This window comes from Pteropus medius, unplaced genomic scaffold (genome assembly GCF_902729225.1).
Source record: "Pteropus medius unplaced genomic scaffold, Ma_sr-lr_union100, whole genome shotgun sequence".
NCBI lineage: Eukaryota > Metazoa > Chordata > Mammalia > Chiroptera > Pteropodidae > Pteropus > Pteropus medius.
This window is the reverse complement of record NW_024344197.1, coordinates 138,063-153,080: the sequence shown is the minus strand read 5'-3', so window position 1 is coordinate 153,080 and position 15,018 is coordinate 138,063. Positions and strand designations below refer to the sequence as shown.

The 15,018-nt window shown below is 35.2% G+C and overlaps 1 protein-coding gene across 3 annotated transcripts in view; it reads right to left on the bottom strand.

The window, feature by feature from the left end:
- Positions 1 to 5,823: 5,823 nt before the first annotated feature.
- Positions 5,824 to 15,018, bottom strand: part of ZC3H12C (zinc finger CCCH-type containing 12C) — a 56,417-nt gene continuing 47,222 nt past the window's right edge. For all 3 annotated transcript variants that reach the window (XM_039868708.1, XM_039868710.1, XM_039868709.1), the window contains exons 5-6: positions 13,640 to 13,746; positions 5,824 to 12,996 (exon numbers count right to left, since the gene is read on the bottom strand). In XM_039868708.1, the coding sequence (XP_039724642.1) occupies positions 11,597 to 12,996; positions 13,640 to 13,746 (1,507 nt within the window). In that variant the 3' untranslated portion in view covers positions 5,824 to 11,596. The remainder of the gene's footprint in view (positions 12,997 to 13,639; positions 13,747 to 15,018) is intronic.

Sequence of the window (15,018 nt, the reverse complement as noted above, 5' to 3'; positions counted from 1 at the left end):
ATTTTTACTTATGTTGCCTTTGCCCAAGGAGATGTTTCTAAAAGATATTGCTAAGACTAATGTCAACGAGTTTACTGACTATGTTTTTTTTAATGGTTTCAGGTCAAATATTTAAATCTTTCTAAATATTTAAATTTAAATTAAAAAAATTTAAACCATTTTGTTTATTTTTGTATATGGTAAAAGAAATTGATCTAGTTTCATTTTTTTCATGTATCTGACCAGTTTTCCCAACACCATTTATTGAAGAGACTGTCTTTTTCCCATTATATATTCTTGTCTCCTTTATTATGGACTCATTGATCATATATGTGTGGGTTTATATCTAGGCTCCCTATCCTGTTCCATTGATCTATGTGTTTGCTTTTGACCAATACCATACTGTTTTGATTACTATAGCTTTGCAGTATAGTTTGAAATCAGGGAGTGTGATACCTCCAACTTCATTCTTCTTCCTTGAGATTGCTTTGACTATTCGAAGTCATTTCATTATATATAATTTTGAGAATTATTTATTCTAGTTCTGTGAAAACTGCCATTGGTATTTTGATGGGGATTTCATTGACTCCCTAGATCACTTTGGGTATTATGGACATTCTAATGATATTATTTCTTCCAGTCCATGAGTATGGTATATCTTTCCATTTATTTGTTAATTCTTCATTTTTTTTTCTTCAATGTCTTCCAATTTTCAGAGTACAAATCTTTTACCCTTTTGGTTAAATTTATTCCTAGGTCTTTTATTCTTTTGGATTTAATTATAAATGAGATTGTTTTCTTGATTTCTCTTTCTGTTATTAGTGTATAGAAATACAACAGACTTCTGAATGTTATTTTTTTCTTACAATTTTACTGAATTCATTTATCCCAGTAGTCTTTAGTTTTTCTATATATAGTACCATGTCCTCTGCAATAGTGACAATTTTACTTCTTTTCTAATTTGCATACCTATTTTTATTGTCTGAATGCTGTCGCTAGGACTTTCAATATTATGTCGAATAAGAGTGGTGAGAGTGGGCATCCTTATCTTGTTCCTGATCTTAGAAAAAAGCTTCCAGCTTTTCACCACGGAGTATGATGCTAGCTGTGGGTTTGTCATATATGACCTTTATTATGTTGAGGTATGTTCCTTCTATACCCACTTTTTTCAGTTTGTTTCATCATAAATAGATGTTGATTTTTTAAAAATGATTTTTCTTCATCTATTGAGATGATCATATGAATTTTATCCTTCATTTCGTTTATGTGGTATATCGCATTGATTGATTTGCGGATATCGAACCATCTTTGCATCCCCGGAATACAACCCACTTGATCATGGTATATGATCTTTTTAATGTATTGCTGAATCCTATTTGCTAATATTTTGCTGAGGATTTTTATATCTATGTCTATTAGGGATATTGGCTTGTAACTTTCTTTTTTTTTTTGTAGTGTCTTTCTTTGGTTTTGGTACCAGAGTAATGATGGTTTTCTGAAATGAGTTTGGAAACTTTCCTTTCTCTTCAATTTTTTTGGAATAGTTTGAGAAGGATAGCTATTAATTCTTCTTTGAATGTTTGGTAGAATTTACCTGTGAAGCCATCTGGTCTTTGACTTTTATTTATTGGGAGTTGTTTGATTACTGATTCAATTTTGTTTCTAGTAATTGGTCTGTTCAGATTTTCTGTTTCTTTCAGATTCTTGAAAGAGTATGTGTTTCTAGGAATTTACCCACTTTTTTTCTAGGTTGTCCAATTTGTTGGCATATAATTATTCATAATATTCTCTTAAAATTCTTTGTATTTCTGTGGTGTCAGATGTCACTTCTCTTTCATTTCTGATTTTATTTGGGCCCTCTTTTTTTTTCTCGATGAATTTGGCTAAAGGTTTATCAATTTTGTTTTTCTTTTTAAAGAACTAGCTCTTAGTTTTTGTTGATCTTTTTTACTGTTTTTTTTTTTAGTCTGTTTCATTTATTTATGCTCTCATCTTTATGATTTTCTTCCTTCTACTTGCTTTGGGATTTGTTCTTCTTTTCCTAGTTCTATAGGTATAAAATTAATTGTTTGAGTTTTTCTTGTTTCTTGAGGTAGGGCTGCATGGTTATGGATTTCTCTCAGTGATTTTGGATAATTATTTCCATTTTCATTTGTCTTGATATTTTTTGATTTCCTCCTTGATTTCTTTGTTAACTCATTGATTGCTTAGTAGCATGTTGTTTAGCTTCCATGTGTTTGTTTTTACCAGTTTTCTTCTTGTAACTGATACCTCGTTTTATATCATTGTGATCAGAGAAGATGCTTGATATTATTTCAGTTTTCTTAAATTTACTGAGACTTGTTTTGAGGTCTAACATGTGGTTTATCCTGAAAAATGTTACATGTGCACTTGAAAAGAATGTATGTTCTGCTGTTTTAGGGTCAGATGTTCTGTAAATATCATATTAAGTTCATCTGACCTAATGTGTAAATGCCATTGTTTCCTTGTTGAAATTATCTGGATGATTTTTCCATTGATGTAAGAGGAGTGTTAAAGTTCCCTAGTAACATTATGTTACTGTCTATCTCTCCTTTTATGTCTGTTAATATTTGCTTTATGCATTTAGGTGTCCCTACGCTGGGTGCATAAATATTTACAGGTGTTATATCTTCTTGTTGGATTAATCCCCTTATAATTATGTAATGTCCTCTTTGTTTTTTGTTACAGTCTTTGTTTTAAAATTCATTTTCTCTGACGTAAGTATTGCTACCCAATATTTCATTTCCATTTGCATAAATTATCTTCTTCCATCTTTTCACCTTTGTTCTGTGTCTTTCGATCTGAAGTGAGTCTCCTGTAGGCAGCATAGCACAGATTTTTTTTTTTTTTATCCATTCAGCCACCCTATGTCCTTTGATTGCAACATTTCGTCCATTTTACACTTAAATTATGGACAGTTATGTACTTACTGCCATTTTATTGTTTTCTGGTTGTTTTTGTAGTTCTGTTCCTTTTCTTGCTCTTTTTTTCTTGTACATTGAGGACTCTAGTGATTTGTTTAGGTTCCCTTCATTTTTTGTGCACCTATTATAGGTTTTTGGTTTGTAGTTACCGTGAGATGCCTACATAACAAGTGGCTTACAGTGGTCTTTTTTAACTTGATGGTTGCTTAAATTTGAACACATTTTAAAAGCACTACATGTTTTACTCACCCTCCATTTGTTTTTGACATCATCTTTTACTTCTTTTGTGTGTATGTGTACATGTGCATCCCTTAATTCATCACTGTAGTTACACATGCTCTTATTACTTTTGTCTTTTAACCTTGATTAACTTTATAATTGGTTGATCCACTATATTTATGAAATGTTTGCCTTTATCAGTGAGATTTCCCCCCAGGTTTTATTTTTAGTTTAGGCCTTTTCTTTCCAACTTAAAGAAGGCCCTTTAACATTTCTTATAATGCCAGTTTAGTGGTGATACACTTTATTTTAGCTTTTGCTTCTCTGGGAAACTTTCTCCTTCAATTTTGAATTCTGAATTGAGTTTTGCTGGGTATTCTTGGTGGTAGGCTTTGCCCTTTTACGTTTGAATATATTGTGCCATTGCCTTCTAGCCCGCAATGTTTCTGCTGAAAAATCAGTTTATAGTCTTATGGGGGAATCCCTTGTATGTAACTAGCTGCTTTTCTCTGGGCTCAGGCCATGGGGAATCCCAGAGGCAAGCTGTGCCAAAGCTCAGTGCTATAGCTAAAGAGAGAGTGCTCTGTGGGAATTCCCACGGACAAACTGCACCAGGGTGGCAGCTGTGGCTAGAGTGAGTGTGAGCTTTGGGGAGTCCCAGGGGCAAGCAGTATTGGGGCCACCTTGGCAGGCCAGCTGGAAGCTGAAACTGGAGAAGGCTGAGGGGAGACTGAGGGATAAGCTGCTCTAGGGCCCAGAGCTGTGACTGGAGAGGGCAAGGGCTGTGAAGAGTCCTGGGGCCAAGCCTTGGAACTGGTGTGGGCCTCGAGGGTGCTGGGATGGCCTTGGTTGGTGATTAGAGTACCTGGATTGTGCTCCTGCCCGTGATCAAGGTGCTCTCTGGTGCTCTCTCCAACATTGGAGAGAGGTCCCACAGTTTCCCTCCTGTTTGTCAGGTGCCCTAGGGTTAGTAAATGGGTCTCTTTCCTGTGTAGTCTAGTTGCCCTTTAAACCACTGAGTTTTCACTGTGCTCCAGGACAGGCTGGTCTGTGTGTGAACCCTTCAGTGATACCTCCATACTGCAGGTTGGTGTACTGGGAGTGAGGTTCCCATGATACCATGTCTCTCCCTCCTACGCATTTTTGTGTTCTCTCTCAGAAGCTGTTTAGTTAGCCCTCAGTTCAAGAACTCTTTAAAATTTAAAATGTCACTCCTGCAATAGACCTTACCATTGAATATATTACACTTACACTGATTGTTAGAACTGAAACTTTTCAATAACATTCCTGTAGGATAGGAAGAATCTAATAACATCTGAAAACGACTGTATTTAAATACCTAAAATTTACATAACATCTGTCTTTTATTAAACACACACTAAGGATCTGTCTGTTCAAAGGGTTTAACTTATTGTCTTAACAACCCTAGGAGATGAGGCAGTTATTACCTCCATTTGGTAACTTGCCCACCTCTAGCTATAGGATGTGTGCAGAGGGATTCAGCCTCCAGAGGCTGATGGTTGCACATAGAAAGGAATTCATTTTTTAGGTTACTTTAAAAATCTTAAAACCTTTAAAATGTTGGAAGATTTAAAAAAATCCTTTAAAAAGTCTTTAAAAACCTCAATGAATATCATTAGCCCTAAAAGAGCATCTGAGGCTGAGGCACAAATGTTAGTAAGTTCATAGGTTTAACAAAGAGGCCCAACAATAGGTATTTTGTTTTGAATACATTCATTGTTATAGTTGCTTTTTACACCTCTTCCTTTCCAAGACATTACTTGATTCATCAATGTGTATGAATCCTTTCTCATTAGACAAAGGGACTAGGTGGGTGGAGGGTGGACGAAGGGATAAACTACTATCTCTAGTGGACACTGTAGTTTAATACACTATGCTCCTAGATTCTCAGCTCAGCCTCTCACCTAATACTTGGGATATGCTGAGTTCTCTGTTAACTACAGCTGAACATCAATAATCAAATCTGCTATGGAGCGGAAATAAATTACTAAATCTGTAAGATCCCAGGTAAACAGCTTGGGGGGGGGGCGGGGAATACTGACAATGGCAAATAGCAATTTTAGGGAGAAAATAACAAGGAAAGCAAATATCTGAAAAGTAATGGAGGGTAGTAATCTGCTACCTGAAATAAAAGTTTCTTATGTACTGACACTGAGTGCGAGTATGTTTAATCATGAAGATCAGAACATCTTGTAATTGTGACCATATCTGAAAGAATATTTTCAATTCCTAGAAGGTCATAAAAGAAGGGAAGTGAACCTACTTAGGGGAGGCATTAGTAAGATACTAAGCTTGATTCATGCAAAGACAGAGGCAGAAAACTAGAAAGATCTATACAATAGAGACCTCATCAGCTTACAGGAGGGGACATAGAAACCTCCAGATAAAGCCAGAAACAGCTTAGGTATTAACCTAATACTGATAGAAAATTAGAACAATAAGGTATGAATAGTTGTCTTCATCATTTAATTTTGTTTCATATCAGTTAACTGTGGCCCTAATACTGATACTGAATGCATGCTTTTCCTATAGAAGATTCACATGTTATTAACCACAGACTGCAGGTGAGCTGTGGGACTAGAGAAGGATGCTTTTACTTATTTAGCATCTGTGCTGCTGCGTGAGGTCCATTTCTTTATGAAACAAAAACAAACCACCATAAAAAAATGAATTTTTTAATTTTTTTTTTCAGTGGCAGAATCACATAGCTGTTTTGATACGATTTCCAGTTGGTCTAACATACTGCTTTTTGGAGTTGTAAAACTTCCATTACAGAAACACACAGAACAGACAGTGGATAAACAGAATCACAACGGTTTATCGGATGGTTGTTCTAAACATATTCTTTGCCTTATTTTCCTATAAGAAAAGTCTGAAAGATCAAATTGGAAATTCTATCAAGATACAACCATAGTGGGAGAGGGAAAAAACCTAAAAGGAAAAGATAAAATCAGTAATCTGGTTCACTTGCAATGCTATGTCTGTGTCTGCAGAAGTTTGCATGTTTGTGGGTATTTTGTGTCAGCTAGGAAATTAATAATTTCAAAAAATCTAAGGAAAACTGAAACATATTTTTTATAAAAGCAAACCATTGCTCTTCAATGTCTTTTTCCCTTGAGACATAAGCTGCTTTAAGAAAGGGGTCAAAAGTGTTAATGAACAACCACCATTTGTTATTTATCTGAAATAGCATCTGGACAGAAAATTGGCAAATTTGGTACATGGTTTAGAAAGTGAAACTTTATAAATTTATCCAACTAAATTAAAATATTCAGACATTTCTTTTTACTGCCAAATGGTCAAAACTTTAAATTGTTTTTAAATCTGAAAGACTTAGGACCTTAGAGAAAAAGCCACTAACACAAGCAGTATTATTGTTAACAGAAGTAAAAAAGCAGGTTAACAGATGGCATTAAAGGAAAAAAATAAGTAACCAGGAACTGTTAAAAGCTAGAGTTGTATTCTGATTTTAAGAGAAAGGATAACTACTTAAGTGAATGTAATGTTCAAAACTAATGGAAATGATGTTATCGATGTAACAATCTGTAAAGCACTGTGAATGAACATGCTCAGCAGTGTTTACTTCCAATGAATTTAAAACTACACATGATCTGTTAAAAATAGCATTCACCAAGGACAGTCCTAAGGTGCTTAAAAAAAAAAAAAAATCTATACTAAAGATTTGGACAGCGAAAGCAGGGATACACATTGTTTCCTATAGAGTCATCGATACAGCAAAGACACTCATATTATAGCTACGATTACACTAGTCACAATTTTTAACCTTACAGAATAAAGCTACAGTATGTGAAATTACAATATATTTATCTTCTTTAAAACCATTTTTAAAGAAGGGCAGATTTGTCATTTTTATACAAGTCAAAAACCGGCAGAAAAATGTAACTGATAAAAACAGTCTTTAAAATATTTTGTGTCTAATTATATGCTAATTTTCAGAACCCAACAGAATTTTTGGTCCATGAGGCCCTTAAGAAACAAAGGTAGGTAGGGAATTCCCATTTATCAATAAAGATACAAAGTTCATTAAAAAATTTCAATACTTATTACAACATTTTTACAGAATTTTTGGTAGTTAAATGTAAGAAATCTCTCAAATAATGGGTGTGAGCAGGTAAAAACATAAGTGAATTAAGATGCTTTAATATGACTATCTCACAATCTTTTGAAGGCAATAAAAGGTTTTAATGTCAACTGAAATATAATTATTTCTTATATTAACAGATCAGGATTTAATGCTTAATGTGTCTGTTTTTCTCCCTCTAGGACAGGGATTAGCAAATTGTGGCACACAGGCCAAATCTGGTCAGCTGCTAGTTTCTGTAAATAAAGTTTTACAGGCATACCGCCACACCCATTCATTTACATCCTGTCTGAGGCTGCTCTCATGCTGTGAGGGCAGAAGTGAATAGAGAACATATAAAAATTCTCAAAGCCTGAATTATTTGCTATCTGATACTTTACAGAAAAAGTCTGTCAACCCTTGCCCTAGGGGGTTTCCCAGACCAACCTAAAATAGTGCATGTTTCTCTTTTATTAACACTCTGATTGCTCTTGTCCTAATGCATGTGTACTGTTCACATATTTTATACTTCATTTTATTTGTTGGTGTATGCCTAGGAAGCTCAATATCCTAGCTAAGTTCCTATGTTTAGTATATTTGGAACATAAGCATTCTCTCTGGCCATAATCTGTTTGATAGCAGGTCACCCAGGAATTCTCCAGGAGCTGAATGATAATAAAATGGAAGAGCCATACTCTTAACACAATGGCTAGAAAACTGTACAAATATCTTAGTGTAAATGCCATCCAATTGGGAAAAAGAGTTTTTCAAGACACACACACATACATAGCCAGAGCCACCCTCCCACCTATTGCAAACTAATAGCTACAACATAATCAAAGTATATTTGTTTCATAAATATATTACTGTCTATATACATATAGATACATCCATAAAAGACATGTTAAATAATTATCTGTATAATCACTACTTTAAGGTCTTTTGTATGTTTTAAAATTACACATTCTATTAAAATTATCAAAATAATTCTTTAAAAATACCAGGAATAAAACCAGTGAAGAGTTGCTTTCCACTCAAGTGGTTCTAAATCTTATCATTGGTCATTTAGACTCCAGACTTGATTGTCTACAACTCAAGGAAACATAGTTCAATTAAGGAAAAGTTAGCCATCAAAAACCTAACACCTCCCCCATTGTTAATACTTCATAACAAATATGTATGCATGTATGTATATATACAAAAATGCTCTTTTTAGTTATATTACATATTCTCATAAATGAATTTTCATAAAAACACGAAGTTCGAGTTTCTACCAGTATCAAATATTTTATACTGGTGTGCATTTCTCTCAAATGTTTAGGTCAATGAGAAACTATCAGGATATAGAGATCATAAAAAGGAGACTGAAAATTATGTATCACATGCAAGAAAGGAGGAAATACTAAGGGCCAGTATTTGGCCAGCTGGGTACTATTCCCTCTGTACTAAGACACAGAGACAATGAACCGGGTAATTACTGTGTAAAGTACAGTCAACCCTCAATTATTCAGGGGCAGAATATTCCAATCTGAATCCTTTTTCCTGGTAGTTTCACTACTACTCACTAACACGCATCTCTCTGGTTATTTATCACCAAGTCTGGTAAAAGATATGATTAAGGTGAAAATTTTGGCTAAAATGAAGGACTGGAATTAGCTATGGATTTAACGATGGATCCTTTTACTTACGGCTTTAGATAATTACGAATTTGCTGTACCTAAGTCTGCTAAATATGATTCTTAAGCTCTGAAAGCAACACTGGTGCTTCAAAAAAAAAAAAAAATTATCCTCCTGACAGAAGAACACAGCTGTATCTTAACTCACAATTATACTGAAGAACTTCAGTGTGGGTAGTTCAGAGCTATTCGCTTCAGGACAGGTGGTGGCAAGCTACAACTATTTCCCATAGTCTAAAATCCATGAAGCAATGAAAGACAGCTAAAAATATTAGAAGGTTAAAGGTGTGATATACACTTCACCTAAGATCTCATTTAAATAAATCTAGTAGTTTGGCAGAATCTTCAAATTAAAATGCTAAAATTAAGAAAATGGAAGCAAACCTATAATATGTACAATTTAAAAATGATTTCATACTAAAACAAACAAACAAAAAAGGCATAGACTATGACTAAAATTAAAGGTACTACACATTTGTAACCCTATTTTTGGCACTGGTTTAGCCTCTACATTTAAGCTTGTTCTACGGACAGTGACCAACAAAATCAAGGAGAACAATTTCACAAGTGAGTGGGGTTGCTCTCAGACAGACACCACTCGGAATGGTTTATGAGGCATCATTTGTATTATTTCTGGGTACAGATGAGTGCCACACTCACCTCAAAAACAACAGCGATAATTGTGTAGAACACCACTTTCCTGAATTAAGTTTGCTGAACACGGTTCAGATTATTGGATATGTCAATATGCACAATGCCTTTTAGAAGCATTTACTGTTTACCCAAATCCTACTTCATGCAACACACAGTGTTGCACAAGTAGTGAAAATGTTATCCTAGTCAAAGGTGCTTGGACATTATTTTCAGGCAGCATTTTACCTTTATTTTAAGTTCACACTAGATAAGTTTTAGGAGAAAGAAAATGTCAATAAATTTATTTAATATATTTTAATATATAAAACTAGGACAGACACTTCTATTTTCCTAAATTATTACTTTAATTTTCTACCCTATTCAAGACCTCAATTTCACTTTAAAAATTGGTATTTAAATAAGGGATAAAATGTTGCCCAAAAGTCTAATCATAGTTACACATTTGTGTTTTAACTAGATCTACAAATCAAAATAGTTCTTATAGTTAAAAAGATACAATTTGTATCAACAGTAAAAGGTACTTTCTGGTTTTTCAGGGCTTTACTTCAAACTGTAGCACATGGAATAATCAGAATAACCAGGGCATCTTGGCAGACTACAGAAACAGATCGGAACGACTCTGTTATACTATGTAAAATTCGAAACCTGGAAGCAACAGAGAAATCGTGTCAATCGCACAACTGTCTGCCACTGATTGCAGTATCTATCTTCTAACTGACAAAAATGAATCTGCATCTAGCAAAACCCATGACTTTAAAACCAGAAATATCCCTTACTAATACTAAAACAGACTTTAGTCTGTATCTAAAACTACACTATTTGTGGCAAGAATCTGGCCTTAATAATATAACAGGCCCCTCAAAAAACTACCTCCAGGAAAATGGAAAATATACAGTATCTTACAAAAATTTTAAGTTACCATTTACAACTCCTCCATCACCATTTCCATAGTGCAGTATCGATAAATGTTGCATATCCTCAACACATAAAACCACCTCAGGCCAGCCTTGATAAATAGCAGGAAAGCTAAAGAGCATATTAAATATAAAAGTTGCATTGAGAATAATTAGATTCATTAAAAAGAGGCAAGTACTGCGAAAAGGTTATTTTATCCAGTATTGTTGTGCCCCCAAACAAAAAGACAAACACGTTAAAAATACAGGTCAATGGGAATCTAGGAATTCAATTCCATTTCTACTATCTAGAAGCACATCATAGCTGGATAACAAAGCTCTAAACTGTTAACAGTTACGGCTTTTGCCTTATTTATAAAAAAATGGAAACAATTTTTTCCATTGATTGCATCTGCTTTCCTTTAAATCAACCATATTAAATTAACTAATTACTTAACAGACAAAAAATCCAAACAAAAATAAAACAATGAAAAGTGCCATATTGTAAATTATTCTAATATATAGTGTTACCCATTTCCGTATAAACTGGTAACTGACATTTTGTTTAAAATATAAAGTCAGTGCTTTAGTATATCTTTGTTTCTATAAATAATGATTATAGCACAAAGAAGCCCACTTTCCCCAAATAAAAATAACTTAAAAAGCTGTAAAAGATTCCAATTAAGCTTGGCTTGAAAAAATAGTTTGTTAGGTCTAGTCAAATGTTCGACATTCTGAAGGTATTGTAATTGCTTGCAATTGAGAGAGAAACACCAAGTTAATAAAACATGAAATAAGGATAAAAAGTGCTGCATATAAACCCCTGATGCACCAAAGATTAATATCAAAGATCACAGATACACTTAATAAATCAAACTGGAAAAATTTCCAGCCAAGGATATAGCTTTAAAAAGGAAATGTTAAAAAAAAGTTTGAATGTAAAGCAATCCCGTGATACTTCCACTATGTGGGGCTATACATACAGATTCCATGATACAGTATTTCACATAAATGGATACTATATAACCTCCTTGCTGAGAAGGAGATCACATGTGCTATTGTAGCAAACCTCCCTCAGCATTTGAGCTGAACAAAAAACTACTAAACACCACAAAGATGCATCATCTTTCAATAACCCAGCTGTGATTTCTCCACTAAAATGGCTGCAGCTAGCTGCTGGGCATCTGTCATGTGAGGGTTCCTTTTCATGACAATTCTCACAAGGTCAGGTGGGAAGATGTTGCACAAGTTGATAAATATCTTTTCTCGGTTGTCTTGGTATCTCGGAGGATCTTGCTGCGGCAGTCCACAGTACGGTATTCGCCATGTCGGCTCCTGCTGCTCAGGAAGGCTCTGGAAGGTGAACTGCTCATAGCATGGCTGTGTAGAGTTATCAGGCAAGGAGTAAGTCTGCCGATAGCCATATGCATCGATCCCATAACTCTGCCTGTCCCAGCTTCCCAGCCCTTCCTGGCGGGAGTAAGGCTTTCTTTGTCTTGAAGGAGAACTATCGTACAGCCGAGAGTCAGAAATGCTGTCTATTCTTGTGGCCACTAAGGATCGCCCTAGGTGTGGTGCCTTAGAGTGTGCTGAACTTGGAGGAGAGGGGTAATCGCCAGGACAACTGGACCGGGCTCCCACAGCTGGGTGCTGCAGATGCATAGCCAGATGTGGAAGAGGAGGCTTATGATGGTACTTTGGTTCTTCATGACTGTAACTCTGTACTCTGGTTAAGGGGTCGTGGAAATTCTGCAGGAAGGGTTGGGAATTAAGGCGGCTGTGAGGGTGCATGTGTTGACACTTTAAATTCTCTTCTAGCTGTGGGTCAGGAGAACTGACATAGGACCGGTCATTGTACCCCACATATGAATCACTGCTCCCACAGCTCATGCTCCCTTCACTGCTGCAGTCAGAAGCTACAGAACTTATCCTATAATCTGTGTCTAAAGAGAAACGCCTTTCAGGACTTCGCGGGCCTGAGACACTCAGATTTGAATATGCATTCAACATGGAATAATATCCAATGTCGACAGGTGAGTCACATTTTGGATACTGATCATAAGGCATTGGCGTTCCATGATTTTTGGTTGCCATTATCATTGGAGGATATTGTCCCTGTGGTCTTTGATCCTGAGGTGGGAAATGAACTCCAGATGGAAGGCCATTGCTTAAAGATGTAGTGCTTTGGGGTTTTGCAGTAGAAGTGGCCGGTATACTAACCAAGGAAGGTACAGACCTGGTTTCCAATTTGTTTTTGGTGGGAAGCTTTTCCTCTAGGTCTTGGTAGACTTGAGTCCTAATGCTTGGATCCGATTGCCTCTTTGGAGCACCTCGTTTGACATCAGAAGTGCTATCAGCCTTAGTGCTGCAGGGAACACTGTTGCTTTTCACCAGTCCGCCTTCATTTGCAGTTTTAGCAGCTGTATTTCTAGACATGGCACGGAGTTCATCAGCCACTGACCGCTGAGGCTGACTGCCCCTTTCTGGATGATAATATTTGCACTTGTGTCCATAGGTACACTTCTTTCCTATGGAGAGTAAAATAATTAGGCAAAGGAGCACATCACTGGATTCTGAAAACTCAGTTTGGCACTACTACTTTAATTTGTGAAAGAAATGAAGGCAGAAATGGGAGGTATACTGAGCGTCACTCCGGTCCTTCCTTGTAAGAAATGTCACCTTTCAGTCTTCCCACTTCAGTACTATTAACAGCAGTAAGAAAGCTGGCCAAATGATTAACAATCACTTCTAGAATTTTTGGCTAATATCCTGTGTCCTCAATTCCTACCTGCTTTTTCACTCCCTGTATGATTTTATAAGTAGGTAGGACATTCTGTTTTGAAAAAAAAAATGTATTGCTGTAATGTGATAAAACCATGCTCATCTGATGTATGTCTAGCTGTAAGAACTCTAAATTTTTATCTACCTGAAAACTAACTTCATGTAGAAGTAATTGAGTTTTTGGATCTCAGGGAAATTCAGGGAACTGCATTTGCATTGAACCAAACTAGGTAAAAATAATATTTTTTTTCATGGCTTTTAAATTTAATTATAATCAAAAGAAGGATATACCATGCCATTCAAAATTAAAAATGTTTATCTTTATTAACAAACATTTAACAACATATTGTGTTCTAAAGGCATATATTAAATACTCATAAAGAAAGTTACCGTATGGACAAGGCTGCTTTTTGTGTTCGGGAACAATAGGTTTCTTCCTCAGAAAATTATCCAGGCTTGGGCCATGTCTGCCAAGAGGGTCGTCAGGGGGCATGAACCTGTCATGGATAAAATACAAAATAATACCCAAGAAAGGAGGTTGCTAATTTAATTATAAAGACGGTGTAAAGGTTTATTTATCTAAGATATTTTTTTCTTGCAATTTTAATTCAAGTATTTTGATTCAACATTTATAGGAAAGAAAAATCAGTACATGAAACTGTCTTCTCAATGAAAACAAAATTAAAATGTTTTAAGCTGAACTCATATTTGTTCTGATTCAAATGAATTTTGAGGCTAGCATGTTCTAATTATTTCTTCCTTCTTCTGTCCTAGGATTTTGTAGGAACTTTAGAAAATGATCACAGTGACATTTTAGGAGAGTTTTGTAGACATCAATCTTGTGAAGTAGTATGAAGCAGGTGGGGAGTGAGGAGGGACGGCTGAGGGAGAAGGGAGAGGTAGGAAAAAGTGAGGGAGAAAGCTGAAACCAGCCAAACACCTAGTGTGTGTCAGATACTGTGCACACATTATCTCATTTCATCCTAGCATGATCTCTGATGTACTAGCTCCACTTTATAGATTAATACACATTTCTAATTTAGGCTTCGATGAATTAAGTTACTTTTATCTAAGTTCACATGGTATAGTCAAGATTCAATTATATCTAACTCCACAGTTCATCCTCTTCTCACTCAGGTGCTTCTCAGCTGAGAAAGAATTATGTCTTAAGGAAATAAACTTATTATTTTGGATTGATTGTCCAATGAAAGGAAGAATTCATGGCATGCATAATAAAAAGCAGTTGTAACTGAAGAGTTCTAGTAGTTATGCCACTGTTTGAACTTGAAAAAAAACCCAAGCATTTACCCATAAAATGTGAATAATGTATAAACTCTTAAGGGAGTGTTAAAATGGCTGAGTAATAACACTTGGCAAATATAGTGTTTCATATTAATATAAAAACACCATGGCAACATTGAAAGTTTAAAATAGAAAATAGTCACTCAATTCTGTAGTCTTAATACAATTATTTTCCATTTATGTGTTGTAGTTTAGTCATTTTTCTGTATGCATACACCATTTTACAAACACATATTTTTTGTCTTTTTAACATATTTTTCCATGTTTCTTAATAGCTTTTCATAATCAGAATTCTGAACAGCTGAACAATATTCCACTAGGAGATGTATTGCAATTTAATTGGTTTCTCTATTGTACCTTTAGTTGCCTTTAAATTCTTACAATTAAAAAAAACAGAAATAAATATGTCTGGTCATTTTCCTTTATTATATATCCCAAGAAATGAGACTATTGGCTTAAGAGGGTAT